Source organism: Vipera berus (genome assembly GCF_964194415.1).
Source record: "Vipera berus genome assembly, chromosome: 2".
NCBI classification, from domain to species: domain Eukaryota; kingdom Metazoa; phylum Chordata; class Lepidosauria; order Squamata; family Viperidae; genus Vipera; species Vipera berus.
The window spans coordinates 94,223,796-94,245,248 of record NC_138203.1 but is presented as its reverse complement, the minus strand read 5'-3'; the positions used below and the strand labels follow the sequence as shown (position 1 = coordinate 94,245,248).

The 21,453-nt window shown below is 45.6% G+C and overlaps 1 protein-coding gene across 2 annotated transcripts in view; it reads right to left on the bottom strand.

Annotated features, from left to right (window-relative positions):
* The window catches only part of LOC308663688 (PH and SEC7 domain-containing protein 3-like), a 162,027-nt gene extending 150,914 nt beyond the window's left edge, over positions 1-11,113 (bottom strand). The window contains exons 1-2 of one of the 2 annotated variants that reach the window (XM_081320313.1): positions 10,495-11,113; positions 1,772-2,131 (exon numbers count right to left, since the gene is read on the bottom strand). In XM_081320313.1, coding sequence (XP_081176439.1) covers positions 1,772-2,131; positions 10,495-11,042 — 908 coding nt within the window. In that variant the 5' untranslated portion in view covers positions 11,043-11,113. Of the gene's footprint in view, positions 1-1,771; positions 2,132-10,494 lie in introns of those variants that run through there. The other variant, XM_081320315.1, reaches the window with a different exon arrangement.
* Positions 11,114-21,453: the final 10,340 nt, after the last annotated feature.

Sequence of the window (21,453 nt, the reverse complement as noted above, 5' to 3'; positions counted from 1 at the left end):
CCACACTCGTGAGTTCATGGAAGCCTGGCCCTCTGCAAACAATTCCATCAACAGACACACTGACCTACAACCAGCCTACAAACCCTTCGAGGATCAAAATCTACCCCACAGCCAACCAGAGATAGCACCGACCCTCAACCAACTCACGCAAGCTCCCCCCCAGCAGTTCACCTCCCAATGACCTTGACCTGATCATCACAAGATTCTCACACCTGACCCATCACAAGACCCATCAAAAGACCCTCACTTGACACACCCACACCTGAAGCCCTTATAAACAGAAGAACACTGACACTGACGTCCCCTAAGCTCCACTAAAAATATTACCTAGCCTGGTAACGAAACGTTTGGAAACCAACCCACAAGCTCGGTGAACGAAGCTTCACCCTCAAAGTAGCATTAGTTCACCTGGGCATGCTTCCTCTCTGGATTACTTCACAAGGCTGACATCACCACAATACAAGAGGCATACTGAGAAACTGGAAAGAGTGCAAGAATGAGAAGGACAATAAGATTCTTGGAGGCTCAAACCTATAAAAAGAGATTAAAGGTACGTAATATGTTCAGTCTAAAGAAGCTGAGGGGAGATGATAGCCATCTGCTAATACATGAAGCGATGTTACATGGTGTGTGTGTGTGTGTGTGTGTGTGTGTGTGTGTGTGTGTGTATTCTCTAAACAAGAGCCAATTAATCAAAGCTTAACAAATTCAAACTTGAAGTAAGGAGGAATTTCCTAACTACGAAAGCTGTTAAGAAGCTGAACAGCCTCTCTCTTGAAGCCACAAGAGCTACATCACTGGAAGTTTTCAAGAATAAAACTGCACAGACATTTTTGTTCAGGATGGTGTCAGGAAACCTGAACTGGGCAGGAGGTTGGACTAAGAATCTCTCCAACCCAAGGATTCTATAAATTTTGAACCTGCCGCCGTCCACATGCTGGCATCATCACATGTTGCAGCACCTTCCCCACCTATGGGAAATTGCCATGAGCTTAGAGAGCAGAGGTGGCACATTTTGATCTTAAAATACACTTCTAGTATGCTATGTGATCCAAAGTTTTCAGCTTCTTTATCATTATGTGAAAGCCGCAAAGTTTTATTCAAATATATTTACTGGCAATAACTTGCTATTTCACTTCCTAGCGCCATATTCTTTAGGTAGCTAGTATGACAGGACCGTACCAGTTTAGCTGCATATCCTTAAGAGAAAGCAAAATGCTTATTTTCAAAAGCATACCCGTTCCTTGGTTTTGCATGGGAAAGAAAACCAAGATATAGCTGGGAAATTATTGTTAAAAGCACAATACTATTTCACAGCAGGAAACCAACACCTACTACCTACTCCAAGAATCACCAGAAGAAAAGTCACTGCAAATTTATGAAATTAGTATTGTCAAGGCACATAAAGGTTAACCCTTTCCATTTCACCCCACTGCCGTTCTTTTTTTTTTTAGAAAAATTAATATACCCAAAGAATAGCACTCCCACTGAAGTGTCACCTTTGGCCCTTAGATTAAGTACTCCGTACAAGGTTTGTGACACCATTTCACATTGCAAATAGAGGGCCACAAATGAGAACACGTCACAACCTCAGCAAAAATCAGACCCATCAAAAACTGGAAGACCCAGTAGCAAACGGTCTTGTTGTTTTAAAAAAAGTTGCTACCCTAAAAAGAGATTCATGGGAATGGGGAAGGAGGATGATCATCTGATTATCCGCAGCAAGATGCAACCAAACCCACAAATATTGTGAAGACAATCCTCTCGTTACCTTTCCGAAGGACAAGCTGCAGCGACGTCTGACTCTTTAACGTCTCCGAGTCCATTGGCGACTCCATTGCAAGAGTCCTTCCTCATCACCCCGTCGGGAGTCCTTTCCAAAAACTGAGCGTCTTCTTTGATACGCTGCTGGATCATTGGAGTAAGTGGCATTTCAAAGCTGAAGTAGCTGTCAGGCTCAGAATATAACGTTTCTAGTGACTCGGCACTGTAATATAAAGATGCATTGTCCAGAATGCTTTCAAACTGGGAGCTGTACACATCTGTTGAGATTTCAGAGAGTTGCCCAAGGACATCTTCCATTTTTCCATTGAGCCCTTCTTCTTCTTCTTCTTCCTCCTCCTCCATTAGCCTAGGAATCAAAATTGGGTTGTTGTTGTTGTTGTTTTTTTAAAAAAGTGCTTTAATTTACTTTATAAGCTTGCATGTGGGCAGGGTTCACATTTTCACATAATGGTGGTTTCATGCAAACACATGCAAACAGCCATTACTAGCCTTTAACGTCTGGTTACAATTGTCTTGATGGAAAACAGACACTTTTGTCTCCTCCCCCCGACCCCCCCACCCGTGACTTTCCATCCCCCACATTCAGACTCAGGATGGAGTAGAAACAAAAGTGGCTGCGATGGGATGATGTGTACGAAGAAACATCAGCTCATTGTGTTCAACGGAAAAAAAGGCGCATTGTGTGTCTCTATTTTATATTACTTCTCACAGATTCTGGAGCTACCATACTAAATCCTTTCTTCTAACAGCTCAGGCAGTTATTTAAAGAAAAAGCAACAACAGGAAAGGTTAGAAATAGAGAGAGAATGTGTATTTTGGAGGCCTGGAAGATAAATGTTAAGAGTCTTCTTTCCTTCTTTTTCATATATTCTACAATTAATGGATTCTAAAGGTTTTAAGCTCAAAAAGACTCAAGAAAGCATAATGGTGTTTCTGTGCTGAATAGTTTTTAACATTATCACTATTAATGTTAAAGGTAAAGGTAAAGGTTCCTCCGCACATGCGTGCTAGTTGTTTCCAACACTAGGGGCCGGTGCTCATCTCTGTTTCAAAGCCGAAGAGCCAGCGCTTGTCCGAGGACGTCTCTGTGGTCATGTGGCCGGCATGACTAGACGCCAAAGACGCACGGAAAGCTGTTACCTTCCCACCATAGTGGTCCCTATTTTTCTACTTGCATTTTTACATGCTTTCGAACTGCTAGGTTGGCAGAAGCTGGGATGAGTAACAGGTGCTCACTCTGCTACGCGGCACTCGGGGTTCGACCCACCAAACTGCCGACCTTCTGATCGACAAGCTCAGCGTCCTAACCCACTGAGCTACCGCGTCCCTTTTATTAATGTGTTTTATACACACACACACACACACACACACACACCCCTACAAAATTTCAAAACTTGCTGCTTTGCTCCACACAGCCCTGTCACAAGGCCATTCCTTTGATATGATTGGAACAGGAATTGGAGCAATAAAAAACTAACATTAGATCTGCTCTGCTTCCGAAGAGACTGGGACTATTCAGGGACCTTTCATCACTGATGGTGGACATGAGACAAAGCAAAGAAATATAAGAGTAGGATTCACATCTTAATACAGAAAATTCTCAAAGTGAATATAACAATAAAAGCAGAAACTTCACTTTGGGGTTTAACGGAAAAAGACTTGGGGGAAAAAATTGGCACTTTGGTGGTTATATATGTTGATGGTAGCAAGATTACTTTATGCACAAAAATGGAGGGACACTTTGATTCCTACAATGGATGAATGGCTGCAAAAGTTGATGGACTTAGCAGAGAAGGCTAAATGGACTGCTTTGATTAAAGAAAAAAAACAATTACTTTTGTTTCTACTTGGAAATTGCTTCTGGACTTTGTGCTTGAGATGGGGAAAAAATGGAACTTTAATTTTGGGTTTTACTGATTAGACAGATTTGTTGTTATAGAAATGGCTAGTTTATACTATTACGTAAAAAGTAAAAGATGAGGTTTGATGTTATTATCTTATTTTACTGCACCAAAGGGAATCAGAAATCAATGCCTCTTCTTTCTTTTTGTCTCTTTCACTACATTTTTCCTTTCCCTATTCCCTCCCCTATTTTCGTACTATTTTCTTTTTTGTATTTTTGTATTTTATATTATAAACTAATAAAAAAACAGAAATTGGAGCATTAAAAAGTAACACAAGATCTGCTCTGCTTCTGAATGCCCAAGAAACATCACAGAGAAGAACTTTGTCCTGTTTGAGGAAGATCTAAATCTTGGCTAAAAAATGCTATTTGGTCCTTTCCAAATTAGCACCATCAGCAATCAAGCCAAGGAATGAGAGTGGGGAAATGTAAAGTTAGTATCTTTTACTCCTGCCACATGTCTTCTCCAAGCTGCAATTTGCCTTAGAGACCATAAGTTACAGCTTGTGGAGTCTTAAAATCTTTAAAAGCATTAAGCCCTTGCGCCGTGATATAACACTTTTAATTGCTTAATCGTTTTTTAAAAAAATCAAAAAGAGGTCTTAGAAACAGAAACAAGAATGTGTCCTCATTCTTTTATTTCTCCTCTCTGGTGATTGGCCTCAACCTTAAATTGCCTTTGGACTGTTCAGTTATTTATAGTACTTAATAGAAAACAGGGTTTCCTTTTAAATATGATTCAAAATTATTTAACTAATTGTATTCAAGGGGATCCTAGACGTTATAAATAAAACCATCATGAGTGCCAATATTAAACTGCATCACAACTGAGACCATTGGAAATTCCTTATTTTTTTCCTCTAAGCTCTTAATTGAAGCTTAATCATTGGCCTGATTCACACATAAAGCTAAAGCTGACTTCTTATGGTTTATTCAAAAATACCATGACATAGTATGTATGAATTCAAACTGAGTTCAGAAGTCATACTAAGCCATAATTGAATAGGTTTTGGTTCATGATTTACCATTTATCAACCCAACCAACTATGGTTCAGTTACTGTAGGTGGTGATCAGGCTGAGCTTGAGGGAAGAGTCAAGCGCATCATAAGTCTTGAGTCCCTTCGTGCCCACAAGAGATCTAAGTCCTTGAATTCCATTGATTCTTCTCTACCGCCAATTTGCCTTGACCGTTAGTAGTTCAGATTATAGTTTAGAGATAGCATGAAATAAACTTGTATTCATTTTGGACCTAAACCTGGCTCTCAATTTCTTGTGGCTGACAGTTAATGTTAAGTAGATCATTGCAGTATTTTATATGTGTATCACATTATTATCCTTACACCAACTATGAATGGTTATTGGGTTAAGTGACTTGGAAAATCCTTTCATCTATTTAATTATTAGATCAAATAAAATAACTACTCTCCTGAGATATTCCATGAAGATAAGCACTATAATCCAGATCCCTCATTTTGGAAAAAAAGGCCAACCCATGCTTAGTCATAGCAAAGCCCATTTAATACTGATAAAGCAGTTGCTATGGCATCAAGAAGGCCAGTTATTAGAACAATTTAACTAAGGTACGTTATAGTGAAGACTCCTGCTGTTGTGTTTACAATTAAAGTTAACACATTACTCATTTCTACATTTTGTTTATACTATTAAGTGTTTACTTACCATGCAAATTAAAACCTATTTATGCAAACTGTGATTAAAAAACATACTGGTACTAATAAATCATTCATTGTATGAGTAAGCTGACCCTATCTACTTGTTAGAGCAGTAAAACAGTTTATCTTAGCAAAGAAGAGAGCTTGAGCTGAGTTAAAAATAGAAACACCGCATTAAGGGAACCTCTTAATATGCACATGGACTAAGGATACAATGGAGATTTATCTTCCTTATTCCAGAATAATGTTTTCTGAGATTCTAGAAAGGTAGTAACAGGCATCTTGATACTATTCAGCTCTCTAACAAATTTCCATCAGATCTGGGTACCATAAACATAGACAAAGAAAAGGATTGTGGGAGCTGTAGGGGGGGAAGTATTGGAACTATAGATTGCCTAATTCTGAAATTAAAGCCAAATAGAGACAAAGCCATATTCTAAGTGACTATATACACCTCCCTTGGCACTAGCTAAGTTATCTATCCAGTTGTCTTTTTACATTTCTTAAAAAAATCTTTTTTTCAAAAATTGCAAACTGGCATGCTATGATGCTGCCATGATGCCTTCAACATCATCTTCATTGATAAAACTTTGAAGTCCCAAAAAGGCTCCAGAAATATTTTTTAAGAAATAAAAGTGATGCACAGCTACAGCTCAGGGTTTGGAAGTGCACTTAATCCAAACATAAAGTTAAGAAGAGCAGAGAGTATCCTGTGTGGAAAAGACAAAAAACAGGTTGTAAATAATATTCTGGGAAGTCAATGATTTGCAATTTGTTATATGCCCCATGACAGCCCTTTTGTGAATGGACCAGCTTTTCCACCCAGCAATCATTTTAGGAGAGAGCCCATAATATGTTTTGAACATTCCAAATGTGGCCCCAATTAGCTAAGATTGTGCAGAATACTGTCGATATGTAGTCGTTACATCTAGTCCTTGGCTTATGACTATAACTAAGCCCAGAATTATGGTCAAGTTATGCCAGTCATTAAACAGGTTATCGTGTGACAGTCCTGATTTTATGACTTTTTTGTGGCAGTTGTTAAGTGAATGTGGTGTCATTAAATGAACCCATTGTCTACAATGGCTACTTTTTGCCATAAAACCAGAGGTAAAAGTTGTAAATTGTGGTCAGATGACTGTGGGACACTGCAAACTGCTGTAAATGTGGACAAAATCATGTAATCATGGGGGGGGGGGAAGCTGTTGGAACTTCAAATCCGGATCCTGATACTTTTGGGGGATCTATTGTATCTCTGAATGGCTGCTAAGTGACTGGTAATATGTTGAAGATTACCCATACAGCACTGAATGTGGAATGAAGTTTTCTTGAAGTAACCTTAGATTTTTCTCCAACACAAACAATACAACTTATAAGTCCTTTAAGGAAGACAGAAACAGCCATTTTTGCTGTCTTAAGCTCCTGGGGCAATTCAAATTTAAATCTAAATACAAACATTTTGTTTTTCCCCCCGTCTATTCGCTTATGGATAGACTTGGGAAGTTGGAAAAAAGCAGAAATCTTTTAAAATTCAAATCTTCTACTACCCTAAATGGCAGGCTGTGTAGCTGGGTAGCTTGGCAAAACAAAATGTGCACCAGAAGAATTCTAGGCGGGGAGCAGCTGAACGGGGGGGGGGGGGGAAGCTGAGAAAGAGAAGCTGCTATATTCAGATGTTTGGGGAAACGATCTGTTTGGAGAAAAAGTGGCAGGAGAGATTTGCACTCGGAACCTACAAACCTTGCCTATTGTCTCTAAAGCCTTCCACAGGAGGTAGGGTTGCCCATTTAGATGCCTAGGTATCTTTATAACCTACATGCAGTAAGCATACTGGGTTTTCCTCAGACAGTTTGATCTGATGCTTAAGGCACCAGGCTAGAAGCCAGGAGACTGTGAGTTCTAGTCCCGCCTTAGGCCTGAGTTCTAGTCCTGCCTTAGGCCTGGGTGATTTTGGGCCTGCCTCTCCTCTCTCCTCTCTCCTCTCTCTCTCTCCCTCTCCCTCTCCCTCTCCCTCTCTCTCTCTCTGCCCAAATCACCTCACAGGCTTGTCGTTGTGGAGAAAATAGGAGGAGGAAGGAGTACTTCCTTGTATGTGTTCACCATCTTGAGTTATTGATAAAAATAACAAAGGATAAATGAATAAATAAATGCAAACAAACAAACAACTTCAGGGAGGGCTCAGTTTCTCAAGCAATGCTGAGAAGATGCCAGCAAGTACCAAGCTAGCATCCAAATCAAGACTGTCTCAGCTGGGATTTTGCCTGATCTGTTAGATAATTATTATTTATCATTCCCAGCCAATACTGCCAGCTATACCGGCTGGGAAAATGGGAGTTATTGTCTGATTATATTGAAAGAGCACCAATTTGGCCACAGCTAAACTAAAATACAGGCACATGCTTCAGCACATACAAAAATCATGCACAAAAAGCCTCTTCCCTTGCCTACATATTCATGGATGATCATTTTAGGGCCTTCCTCAACTTGTCAGTTTCCCAATTTGTTGAGAGTAATACCACAAGTGAACATTTTGACCTGTGCCAAACAGCTAGGACAGTCAAAATAATTGAAAAGGAGCAACAGCAGACGTACTTAGCATTTCAAAGAGCGTCCTGTGACTGGCACTGGATCAAAATTTGTGGCTCTACATTCAAACTTTACTGTTGCTATGTAGAAGAATCCAAGGATTTTTCAAAGCAAAAGCACAAAACAGGAGTTTGACTAAATTTAAGCAAGAGTGGCTTCCCTATATCTCAGTCAACAAGATAAACTCACAGAGAATGGATTTTGAGGGGGGGGGGGGGAAATTAACATAAAAACAGTTCTTAAAAGCAATTTCAATATGATGACCCAATTGTTAGTTGGAATCATTGGGAGAGAATTTGAAACAGCACTGAATTGTTTGTACTGATTTTTCTCCTGGTTAAAATTATTTTATTTTTTCATTTTTTTCCTTTCTTTTTTTTTTTACACGACTCTATACATTTAAAGTAGTTTTAGAAAATTTAACAAATGATGGCGATATCGGTGTTAACATTAATATTTAAAGTTTTACAGAGATTTTTTTAGTTAAGCTGACATAATGAATCTAGTTCTATATGTTTAATTAAATAATTAATTTAAGGTAAAGGTAAAGGTAAAGGTTCCCCCGCACATGCGTGCTAGTCGTTTCCGACTCTAGGGGCCGGTGCTCATCTCCGTTTCAAAGCCGAAGAGCCAGCGCTTGTCCGAGGACGTCTCCGTGATCATGTGGCTGGCATGACTAGACGCCAAAGGCGCACAGAACGCTGTTACCTTCCCACCTGAGTGGTCCCTATTTTTCTACTTGCCTTTTTACGTGCTTTCGAACTGCTAGTTTGGCAGAAGCTGGAACGAGTAACAGGCGCTCATTCTGTTATGCGGCACTCGGGATTTGACCCGCCAAACTGCCGACCATCTGATCGACAAGCTCAGCGTCCTAACCCACTGAGCCACCACGTCCCTATAAATTAATTTAAACTTTATGATAAATGCAAATCTTTCATTTATCAATATTTTATTCTTCAACCACTGTCTTCTCTCATCCTTTTTGCTCTCATGTAGCAATTTGCTGTTCTTTATATGTGTTGATCAAATTATTAATTTAAAAATAAAACAAAGCAAAATCAGTGTTCAGAAAAAAAATACATGCAAAAGGAATTATAGTAAAAATAGTCCTCAAGTTACGACCATTGCAGTTGTTAAGTTAATAACATCTGGATTCCTTTCTGACTCTGCTTTTCAGAAGGTCGCAAAAGCTGATCACACGACTCCAGGACACTGAAACTGTCATAAATATGAACCACTTGCCAAGCATCTGAATTTTGATCATGTGACCATGGGCATGCTAGAATGGTCATAAGTGTGAAAAACGGTCATAAGTCACTTTTTTCAGTTCCGTTGTTAACTTTGAAAGGCCACTAAATGAACTGTTGTAGGACTAGCTGCACTTGTTTTTAAATGCACAAAGCATCCTAACACATCAGTACATGGTGCAAACACATTTTGTTTAAAAAAAAACACCAGATTTGCTAAATATGGAAGAATCGGAGAGGCAATTGCACAAAATAATTTGAATATTACTGTGATGGTTAAATAGGAAGGTGATGTGCTATATATTTATCCATCTAATCAAAATAGCTACAAATATTGATTCTCTAATAGTTGGTTTAAGAGGCTGCTGTGATCAGCAACTGCCAATTCCCCAATCCTTTAAGAACTCTACTGGGAATAGACCTGCAAAAAACTTGAATTTACAAAAAAAAAGGGGGGGGAGCTTACAGAAGTTTGCAGGAATTTTCCCTCTTTCTCAGCCAGAACAATTTGCAGTTGGCCTGATCCAGCTGATCTATAGTTCTCTCACTCATGGAAAGATCTTCAAACTTGCAGGCCCTTCACATAGTAAAATATATCCCCACCTCCATCCATCCATCCATCCCCATGCATGTGTAGGAGAAGAACAGGGGGAGGAGTTAAGCAAGTCATCAGCCTAGATACATTACATTCCCACAAACAATCTAAGTCCAACCTCTCTTGAATTCTGCTGACCCTTATCTGGCGCAAATACTGTTTGTTGACTAGATTATTGTCAGGCAGGACCATAGGTTAAGTTGCAGTTAGTAAGATTTATTGCTCAAGCCTATACCCAAGAATCTAGTCAACTAAGGTTCAACAACCCTACAGCATGTGACTTTATGGAAGGTTCTTCATTTAAAAGTTACTGGCAGGACCCCACATAAATTGTGCAATGCCCTCCACTGCTAGAGGCTCATTGCATTTGTTTTACACAGTTGTGTCTTAGGTTTCCAACCAGTGTAAACTAGATCTGTGGTTTCTGATCTGTCTACAGTTGTGAAAAAGCTTTGTGTGATGTGATTTTCTGATTACTGTTGTGTATGTACTGTTGCGATAAATAGTAGTGTTCCACTTGGCGTACTTTGTGTTGAACAGCACTGCAAAATTTGAAATATTAAAGCAGCCATGCCTCTGTCCTCTCCACCCCAGAACAATGATGGAATCACATGTCAGCACATTCTTAAATAATAAAAGAAATCAATGTTATCAATATGTTCTCTTCTGCCCCTGCATTAAACATGAATATTAGTAATTGTTGTTACCTGTCCTTGTCTGGCCCAGATTTTCCTTCCTGACCCCAATCCTTTTCTTTACTTCCAGAGACTTCATCTTCTTCACCTTTTGTCAAGGATGTCAGTGATTTGAGGTTTTTCCAGGACACATTCCAAGGGTGATCAGGCAAGCCAATTAATCCTGTTGAAGGAATGTATGATGTGTGATAGTTTGGCAAGTTGGAGAAAGTTCTCCTTTCTACACTCTCTATTTCAGAATGCCCCTTTTCTTTCTGTTCCTCGGCTTTTTGTATCCAAAGAATCTCCACCCCTTGAAATTCCACATGTTTGTTCACTGCTGTCTCTTTCGATATCCTCCTCTCGGGGAACGCTTCGGCCTTTTCTGCATCAGCCATGGCAAACTCCCGCTCAAATTCTGCCCAGGCATCTCTGACGCCACCATCAATGCTCAGGTTTTCATCCTTTGGACCAGCCAAAGGCAGGTGACTACTCCTTTCACATATTTTCTGGGCTTCCTCAGTTCCTCCACCGCCAGAGGTTTGCAAGGTCGCAGGCTGAACTTTCACAGTTAAGATCATAGAGTCCTCTTCTGTGATCCAGTACAATTTTCTCTCCGATATTACCTCAGATGGAAGAGGTATTTCTGAAGGCTTTTCCTGACCTGCAAGAACCTTCTCCCTAGCTACCTCTTCAACTGTTCTCTCAGTCCTTCTCTCACTTTCCATTTGTATCTCTGAACCAAAAACTTTACTGCCTGCATCCTGGGCCTTTTCTGATTCTAAATCTTGAGAAATCTCACTCTGTCTGTTGAGAAGCTGGGAATGTTCTTCCTCTTGGGGCAGGCTTTGCAATGTTTCAGAAGCTGTTTCCATTCCATCACCAGAACTGCCATTTTCATAAAGTTCGTGGAGCATCTGATCACTCAGATGTCCATCCAAAGCACTTGTTACGTCTTCCCCTTGAATCTCAGATGATTTCTCCAGTGTCTGAGCTTCTACAGACCCATATTCCGGGAATTCATTGATGTCGTGTGGGAGAAGAGCACTACCTCCATGGCTACCTGCAAAAACCAAATAAATAAATAGAGAGCAAAAGAAAAAGGCAACCACTTAGTTCCATTAGCAATATTGTGCCTACTCTTCTCCTAAATGGAAACAGTGATGTATTTTGGCCTCTTTATGCATTATGTCATTTCTTATTTAATCTTTCTTTCCAGGGTTGTCTTTAAGGCAGGGTGTATTTTGGATAACAAACTTTCCAAGTCAAGGTAGCTAAAGCACATATTGAAATAGATATTCATTTAATGTTAAATCCTGCTCACAGGGATCTTTGGGACTCTAATTCTCTGCAGATCAAAATGACTAAGAGTCTTTATGGGAAACTCGAATTCATTAACTAATTTCATAAATCGCTCACTTGATGGCAAGGAAGAAGATCATTTGCCACACAGACAATCCATTGATAGAGAATTTCACAGCAGAAATGGATAATTTCATAACTGGAAAGCAATTTATAAGCTGCATGTATGAAGAAGCCAATGGAACATGCTCAGTGTCATCACACTATAATTACTGAACGCCTTTATCATAAGGCAGAGGCAGGGAAACTTTTCCAAGCCGGAGACTAAAGTTTAATATTTTAACAAGTCAGCAGTTCAGCCAAATCCTTCCGAAAACATGGAAATGTTTTTTTCAAACAACAGGGTTCTTTTTATGATTCTGGGGATTTTGTGGGAAGTTAAAAATGGGGTGGGGGTTACTGTTCTCCATCACCAAGATCATCATCTTCATGCCTATCCTTATTTTAGAGTTTCAATCACAGAATATTACTGAAATTAACCTACTCTCACTAATGCCTATCTTGAGATTCTTGGGTTGCAAATGGGGTGTCAATGCCACATACAGCCCTCAGGCTGCCAATAAATTTCCTTATTTATGAAAGTTATTGATCATATCCATGTAACCACAGAACTTACATTTATCAAAGCCAACCATATTATCCATTAGTTTCTATCAATACACAATCACTGTATTTAAATTGCAAATGGTCATTTACAACATAGGATTTTATGTGTTTCTATGTAAGCTTGGCATTTTACCAAGCAAATATTTTAGGACAAAGTTGTCCCTGATGCAGCTTATAGACTGTGGGCAGCTTTGTTCTACTTTGTCTCTGGGACTAGTGAAAATTATATTACTCTGAAAATCAAAAACTGATATCAAAACTCACTAAGCACTCATTGTTCTGATACAGCAGAACAGAACAATTTACAATTGTAAATCAAAGTCACAATGCCAAATTTTAGGGATCCTTCATTCAGTCATCACAGTACCAAGAGAAAATGGTTAATGCAGGAGATGTCTTGAATTCCTGGATTATCAGTAATATTTGTTCAAAGCATTTCATTATATTTTTCTCAATAGTTCACAGAACAATTGTGACCTGATTTTTGGTTTCTTTTTGTTTTTGCTCAATATTTGAATTATGCTGCCTTGCCTTGTATTTTCTACCATCAGAATCTCCCATCTTCATAAACAAAAATTGTGAACTCTGTCCAGGAAGAGTAGAATAGATTAGGAGAGCGAGGTTCAGAGATAACTATTCTAATCCAGCCATGCCCAACATTAACACTGGAAAGGAAAGCTGCAGAGAAATTATTCATTTAATCATTATTGCTTACTTATTCAACTTTTATAATGTGTGTGTGTGCGCGCGTGTGTGTGTGCGTGTGTGTGTGTGTGCGCGCGTGTGTGTGTGCGTGCGCCTTCAAATCAAGTTCATAACTCCTGGTAACTGTCTGGACAATTTCCTGCAGTTTTCTTGGCAAATATTTTTTGGGGAAGTGGTTTTGCCATTGCTTCCTTCCTAGGGCTGAGAGAATAGACTGGCTCAAGGTCACTCAGCTGGCTTTTTGCCTAAGGCAAGACTAGAGTTCATGATGTCTGGGTCTTTACCTTCGTATTTTAATTACTACATCCGACTGATTCTCATAACATCATTAAGGATGAATATTTATTCATTCACAATGCATAGCCTAGATATAGTTTTTTTTTTTCCCTGGCTCCAAAGATGGCGGACGCGCTGGGGAGAGCTCCGTAGCCCCCAACGGTAAGGCGTCCCCCCAGGAGCCCCCCAGGGATGTCAGCGGACCCCTGGGGTGGGGCCAGAAATTCGGGCAGATGAGCTGGGCAATGGTGCCGCCCGCTGCCTCCCGAAACAGCTGCAGGGGTGCCGGGACATCTCCGCCTCGCCACCTGGGCCGTTGGCAACCGTTATAAACGGGGGCCAGCGCCTCTGCCCTGCCTCTACCTCTGTTCATGCTGCCGGGCAGGGGCGGCGTCTCCGCGGATCAGCTGTGCGGCGGAGGCGCCTTCAGGCATCCAGGAGGGGCCGGAGGCTCTGCTCTGCCCCGGCCCTCAGATCTGCTCCTGATCGGCTCCCGGGCAACAGCGGCGTCTCCGCGGATCAGCTGTGCGGCGGAGGCGCCTTCAGGCACCCAGGAGGGGCCGGAGGCTCTGCTCTGCCCCGGCCCTCAGATCTGCTCCTGATCGGCTCCTGGGCGGCAGCGGCGTCTCCGCGGATCAGCTGTGCGGCGGAGGCGCCTTCAGGCATCCAGGAGGGGCCGGAGGCTCTGCTCTGCCCCGGCCCCCAGATCTGCTCCTGATCGGCTCCCGGGCGGCAGCGGCGTCTCCGCGGATCAGCTGTGTGGCGGAGGCGCCTTCAGGCATCCAGGAGGGGCCGGAGGCTCTGCTCTGCCCCGGCCCCCAGATCTGCTCCTGATCGGCTCCCGGGCGGCAACGGCGTCTCCGCGGATCAGCTGTGCGGCGGAGGCGCCTTCAGGCATCCAGGAGGGGCCGGAGACTCTGCTCTGCCCCGGCCCCCTGATCGGCTCCTGATCGGCTCCCGGGCTGCAGCGGCGTCTCCGCGGATCAGCTGTGCGGCGGAGGCGCCTTCAGCGGCGATGGCGACGACTCCCAAGCTCCAGCTCGGTCGCCTATTCGGGGAGCCGGCAGCCACGATGGCAGTGGCGGCAGGGCTTCCCCAGGCCCGCCCCCTGGCCCTTGGCAGGCATCCAGGAGGGGCCGGAGGCTCTGCTCTGCCCCGGCCCCCTGATCGGCTCCTGATCAGCTCCCTGGCGACTGCGACTTCTCTGCGGATCAGCTGTTCGCCTATTCAGGGAGCCGGCAGCGACGGTATCGGTGGCGGCAGGGCCTCTCCAAGCCCGCCCCTGGTCCACGACAACCATCACAGCCATCCAGGGGGGGCCGGAGGCTCTGCTCTGCCCCGGCCCCCTGACCGGCTCCCGGGCGACGGCGGCAACATCTCTGCCCTGCCCCAACCCCCGCACCTGTTCGACTCCTCCGGCGGCGTCCCCAAGCGACCAACGGAGGCGCTGCGGACCAGCTGGGTAGCGGAGGCGGCAGCATCGTCGGCAGCGGCGACGGCGAGTACCCCGCGGGGCCCTAACCTGTCATCTCCCCACGGGCCCGAAGACCGGCGGGGGCAGTGGCGATGGGGCGCCTCTAACCCGCCCCCGAGCCGCTGCAACTGCTGCAGCCATCCAGAGTGGGGCCGGTGCCTCCACCCTCGGCTCCCTATTATGCCTCCCTGGCCAACAGCGACGCCAGGGATGATCAGGAAAGACCCCGCGGATCAAATGGATCAGCTAGGCGGCGGAAGAGACAGCCGCAGCAACCGCCCTGAGCGGGGCCGGGGTCGTTGCCCTGCTTCGACCTCCTGGCCTGCTCCTGAACAACGGCGGCATCTCCCTGGGATCAAGGAGGTGCCGCAGACCGGCTATGCGGACCCGATCGACCACCACCGAGGAGCCTTGATAGCGGCGCTGAACTTCTCCAGGCCCCGGTCACCCAATCTCACCGAAAACCCCCCGACGGCAGCACCACTAGATGCGGCGTGGCGATCTCCGTGCCGATCAACACCCCTAAAGACGCCAGGATGCAGCTGACCGTTGGAGATGACGGCGGCTAGACCACCGAGGCCATCAACATCTGGCCTCCTCCAGCTCCGAACCCCCCTGCCCTCCCTCGCCCCACAGGACATGATGGGCCTGGGTGCAAGCCACGGTGGCAGAGTGGCCTGTCCTACACCTGCAGCCCCATAGAGGTGAGAGCTCTATGGGGTATGCTTCACCCAGAGTGGGTCCTGGACCACCCCCAGAAGCAGAATCACAATCCATCGTGAGAGGATGGGGAGTGGACTGCTTCTGGGGTTCACCCAACCAAGTGGCAGTGGCTGGGTGACGGTCCAGATACCCACCTACCCGACTACACCCTCCTTCTAATGCTCCACCCAGGGGACCGCCTTCCCAATGCTCCCCAATGCTCCCTATGCGGCTTCAATATTCTTGCATAGATCTACTCGCCCTCAGGAGTTCCCCCCTCTCCTGGGTTCGTCCTGCCTTCAACTCATCATACCTCGATGACGGGCCCGACCATTGGGCCTCTGAGAGATGGCCAGGCAGGGTCAGGGGCCTCCATCACAAGACCAACAAGAGGCCCCTGGTTAAGTTTCTTGTTAAGTTTTTTGTCGGGTTAGGGAGGGGGGCGGGAAAAGAGTATGGCTGCTCGGGGAAGGCAGACCTTCCGGGTGCCATAACGCAGGCCAGGCTTACGACCATTCGCCATGGTGAGAAACGAGGACCAGTCGCCGACAATAACCGATGGCGTACTGACGAACATCCTATTCCCAGGATGGTGGGGAACGGCAGAAGGTGCACAAACAGAGGGCCGTATCGTCACCGGGAGTGTCATCTCCGCTCTGTACAAGCGGTGAGACGCTCCGACCCTCTGTACTTCCCCGGAGGTCCCGGGAGCGAAGGTGTGCAGCCTCCCATGCTAAGGCTGGTCTACCTGAATGCCAGGTCCGTAGCTAACAAGGCACACCTTGTTCGTGACCTAGTGGAGAGCGAGCACGCGGACCTGGCTTGCATCACGGAAACCTGGCTGGGCCAAGAGGGTGGTGTCCCTCTGGTTGACCTCTGCCCGCCAGGTTTCCAGGTGCTGCACCAGCCTCGGGCCCATGGGAGGGGCGGGGGAGTGGCAGTTATCATCAGGGAATCCCTTAGCCCGCGAGAGATCACCGTCCCTCAGATGGTCGGGTGTGAGTCTCTCCTACTGAGATACGGCCCGGGGGCGCAGTTGGGCCTGCTGCTGGCATACCTACCACCTAATCGTGCAGCGGCAGCCCTGCCCGAGCTACTCGATGTCCTCTCAGGGTTGGTGGTTGAATTCCCAAGACTCATGGTCTTGGGCGACTTTAACCTACCGTCCTTGGGAGGATCGTCCGATCTGGCTCGGGAGTTCATGGCTTCCATGGCGGCCATGGACCTGTCGCAAATAATTTCTGGACCGACTCATAAGAGAGGCCACACCCCAGACTTGGTGTTCTTATCTGGACGGTGGCGCGATGATATCGGTGGGGGTGCCACGACTATTATGCCCCTGTCATGGACCGATCATCACCTCGTGCGGCTAGACTTCCCCTTTGCCACCCCCCGCCGTGGGTGCGCGGTGCCAACCAGATGGTACCGCCCTAGGCGCCTAATGGACCCTGATAGGTTCCAGGCAGCGCTTGGGGACGCACATGCACTCCCTGCTCACAGCTCGGCGGATGCCTTAGTGGAAGCCTGGGAGAAGGCAGCCACGGAGGCTCTGGACCGAGTTGTACCCTTGCGGCCTCTGACCCGGTGCAGATCCCAGCGAGCCCCATGGTTCACCGCGGAGCTCCGGGAAATGAAGCGTCGGAGACGGGGCCTAGAGAGCCGTTGGAGATCCAGTCGATCCGAATCCGACCGATTGCGATTAAGAATCCTCACCAGGTCTTATCTCGCTGCGATAAGGGTGGCAAAATCCAACTACTTTTCCACCCTCATCGCGTCCGCAGATAATCGCCCGGCTGCCTTGTTCAGGGTGACTCGCTCCCTACTGAACCAAGAGGTGAGGGAGGAACCCTTGCAGGGTCGAGCCGAGGAATTCGGTCAGTATCTGCTGGATAAAATTGCTCGGATCCGAAACGGCCTGGACTCCAACTGGGCTGAGTTGGAAGAACAAGGCATGGACAGTCTTGTCGACGTCATCTGGGAGGAATTTGATCCTGTGACTCCTAAGGAAGTGGACAGGATTATGAGGAGGTTGAGCTCCTCCACATGCTTACTGGACCCGTGCCCTTCCTGGCTGGCATATGCAGCTCGAGAGGGGACACGAGGCTGGTTCCTGGCGGTCATCTCCGCTTCTCTGAGGGAGGGTCACTTCCCCACCGCCTTGAAGGAGGCGGTGGTGAGGCCTCTCCTCAAGAAGCCCACCTTGGACCCATCCTCATTGAATAACTTTCGTCCAGTCTCCAATCTTCGCTTCCTTGCGAAGGTTGTTGAGAGCGTGGTGGCGCACCAACTCCCTCAGATCCTGGATGAAGCGGTTTATCTAGACCCGTACCAATCGGGCTTCAGGCCGGGCTACAGCACGGAGACAGCATTGGTCGCTCTGATAAATGATCTCTGGAGAGCCCGGGACAGGGGCCATTCCTCTGTCCTAGTCTTATTAGACCTCTCGGCGGCTTTCGATACCATCGACCATGGTATCTTGCTGCGACGCCTCAGGGGACTGGGAGTGGGAGGCACGGTTCTGCGTTGGTTCTCCTCCTTTCTCCAGGGTCGCTCGCAGTCGGTGTTGGCAGGGGGACAGAGGTCGACCCCGAGGCCTCTCGCTTGCGGAGTCCCTCAGGGGTCGGTCCTCTCGCCTCTCCTGTTCAACATCTACATGAAACCGCTGGGCGAGATCATTCGCAGCTTTGGAGTAGGGTACCATCAGTATGCTGATGACACCCAGCTTTTCATCTCAACTCCAAACAACATCAGTGATGCCCTCGACGTGATGTCTCGCTGCCTGAAAGCGGTCCGGGAATGGATGGGGAGGAACAGGCTTCAACTGAACCCGGACAAGACTGAATGGCTGTACGTACCGGCAAGCCAGGATACTCAGAACATCCCATCCCTTAACATCGGGGACAAGTTACTACCCCCTGTTGATAGGGCCCGCAACCTGGGTGTCCTCCTTGACTCGCAGCTCTCCCTGGAAGATCACATAGGAGCTGTGACCAAGGGGGCCTTCTCCCGGGTTCGACTAGTTCGCCAATTACGGCCTTATCTGGACCTGGATGCCTTACGTACAGTCACCCATGCTCTTGTGACCTCTCGCCTAGACTACTGTAACGCTCTCTACTTGGGGCTGCCCTTGAGATCCACTCGGAAGCTTCAACTGGTGCAAAGTGCAGCGGCACGGACACTCTTGGGAGCCTCCCGATACTCCCATACCACACCTCTCCTCCGTGCACTGCACTGGCTTCCAGTTGCCTTCCGTGTGAAGTTCAAGGTGCTAACAATGACTTACAAAGCCCTACATGGCATGGGTCCGGACTACCTACGGGAGCACCTTCTGCCAATGTCAGCACCCCACCGTCCTGTGCGCTCCCACAGAGAGGGCCTCCTCAGGGTGCCACCGCTCAAGGAATGTCGGCTGGTGGCCCCCAGGGGGAGGGCATTCTCAGTGGGTGCGCCAGCCCTCTGGAACAGCTTACCAACCGAAATCCGGATGGCCCCCGACCTCCGCACCTTCCGGCGCGAATTAAAAACTTATCTGTTCCAGCAGTCTGGCCTGGCCTGATAGCTCTAATCTGGGGTCCCAGCTTGTATTTTACTATTGTTTGTTTTCACTATTGTTCATTCTGTATGCCTACCTTATTCTGTACACCGCCCCGAGTCCCTCGGGAGAAGGGCGGTTTATAAAAACAAATAAATAAATAAATAAAATAAATAATTTATCCTTCCTGTAGGAGCTCCATCAGCTATTATATTAGAAATAACTTATATTTCGATTCTTCTTTGTCAGATATTATTGTTCTTTACTGAATACTGAGAAAAAAGGTTTAATGCTTTCTTTCCAGTTTATTTATTTATTATATTTTTTTTATCCCTCCCTTATTACTTTATAAATAACTCAAGGCAGCAAACACAATCCTCCTCCTCTTTTCCCCTAGGAGGTGGATTAGGCTGAGATTGACTGACTGGCTTAAAGTCACCCATCTGAATTTCATACCTACGGTAGGACTAGAACTCGCGGTCTCCTAGTTTCTAGGCCAGCACCGTAACCACTATACCAAATTGTGCTTGTGATGAAGACAGCACCCTCACCAAGTGGAACAAAGTTTTTTTTTTGGGGGGAAATACATCTCCTGTCATCAATGGCTGCTTCTTCATGCAGTCCTATAGCCATGTCAGGGGAATGATAATACTGGTAGAGTCAGGTCTCATCAGAGAAGAATTAAGTTCCCTTCCAAATCATAAAGAAGAAAAAAAAGCAAAAGATAAAATTGCAAAAACCAAAAGACAAAAAGTATAGTTAAATTAAGAGAATTATTCTTTGGTAAGATAATACAATACAATCAACTTTTAGAGCAGGCATTTTTAGAGTTCTTTGTTCATTCCTTTTTGTCCGAGTTTGTTTCCCACACCTCCAATTCTTTATTCAATAAACTTGCCCATTAGCCTTGGACAACCTAAAAAGTAGAAAAGAAATCTAGTACTGTAGATTTCAACTAACATTTTATTAAAAGCATAAGCTCTGGTGAGCTGCAGTTTCCTTCATAAAAAGCAAGCTGCGACTAATGGAAACATATGTGTTTGAGTACAATTTATTGGGGGGGAAAATGCTACCAGACTCCTCTTGATTTTTTGGGCTACCAGAAACTAATATGATTCTCCTCTAACAACAGGTAAAGGTTCTTGTGCGTTCATTTACACCATTTGCAGGGCTGATGAAATCTATTATTTCTCCTTTCCATTATGCTGCTGTTAACAGGAATGTTATGATTACTAATTATGTTGTGTCTTTGCTCATTTTTTTTTCTTTTTGATAAAACCTCTCAAGAAGAAAATAAGTAGAGGCCAATTTGCATCAAAGAATTGATTTTATTCAACTGGAACCTGAAGCAGGTGAAAAGCCAGAGCAGTCAGGAAAAGAGCAGCAGTGCTTGGCAGATTCCCAAATGCATCCCTTTCCAGCCTCAGCAGTTCATCGATACGAGCGAATGGATCAGCCCGTTTTCCATCCTCGTTAGTTTTCCTTGTCTTCATTCATAAATCCACTCCATCCCATCTGCATTCACCTGCTAGGTTTGGGGGATTCTTTCAAAAATAGGCCACATGGAAATACATGCGCTTAAGACTCCAGGCTGCTGTTTTAAAACACCTTTTGTGCAGTGGTGGGATTCAGCCAGTTCGCACCAGTTCGGCAGAAGTGGTAGCTAATTTTTTGTTGCCCAGGCCCAGAATGGACTTCCGGACACTGCATCCACACAGAGAACTGGTTGTTCACATATTTGAACCCCATCGCTGCTTTTGTGACACTGCTTAAGCCCAAACTGCAGGCAAGCTGCAGAGAGCAGCATATTACAGAGAATGGCTGCGTGCTAAAGAGCGAGGAAGTGTGGTTTCAAAATGCAGAGCCTACAAAGCACTGCTACCTGGTCATTTCAAATCCAGGCCAATGAAGCCTCCCATCCCATCTTTTGCTTGAGGAAATCCCATATGAGGTCACTGTGAAAGGCCAGCAAAAGGACTCCCAGTAGCCCAGAGTAGGAAATTATCTTCTTATAGTTAAACAGGCCTACTCCTGCAGTATTTGGGATGGGAGGGAGTCATCTATAACCCGCATCTATGCTGAGACTCCTGGGGGAAAAAAGAAAGATAAATGGGCTACCGTGCAAGGAATTTCTTATGGACATGTTCTTTCACCCTGTTCCTCTCTCTCCTATTCTCTGTTCTATCCTTCCTAATGGGAAGAGCAAGGCATCCAGGCAGGGAAGGAAGGAAGGAATAGGGTGGGTAAGGGGTGGCAATGAGATGTAGGAATCAGTACAGACAGCTCTTGACTTACAACCATTTGCTTAATGATGGTTCAAAGTTACGATGGCCTC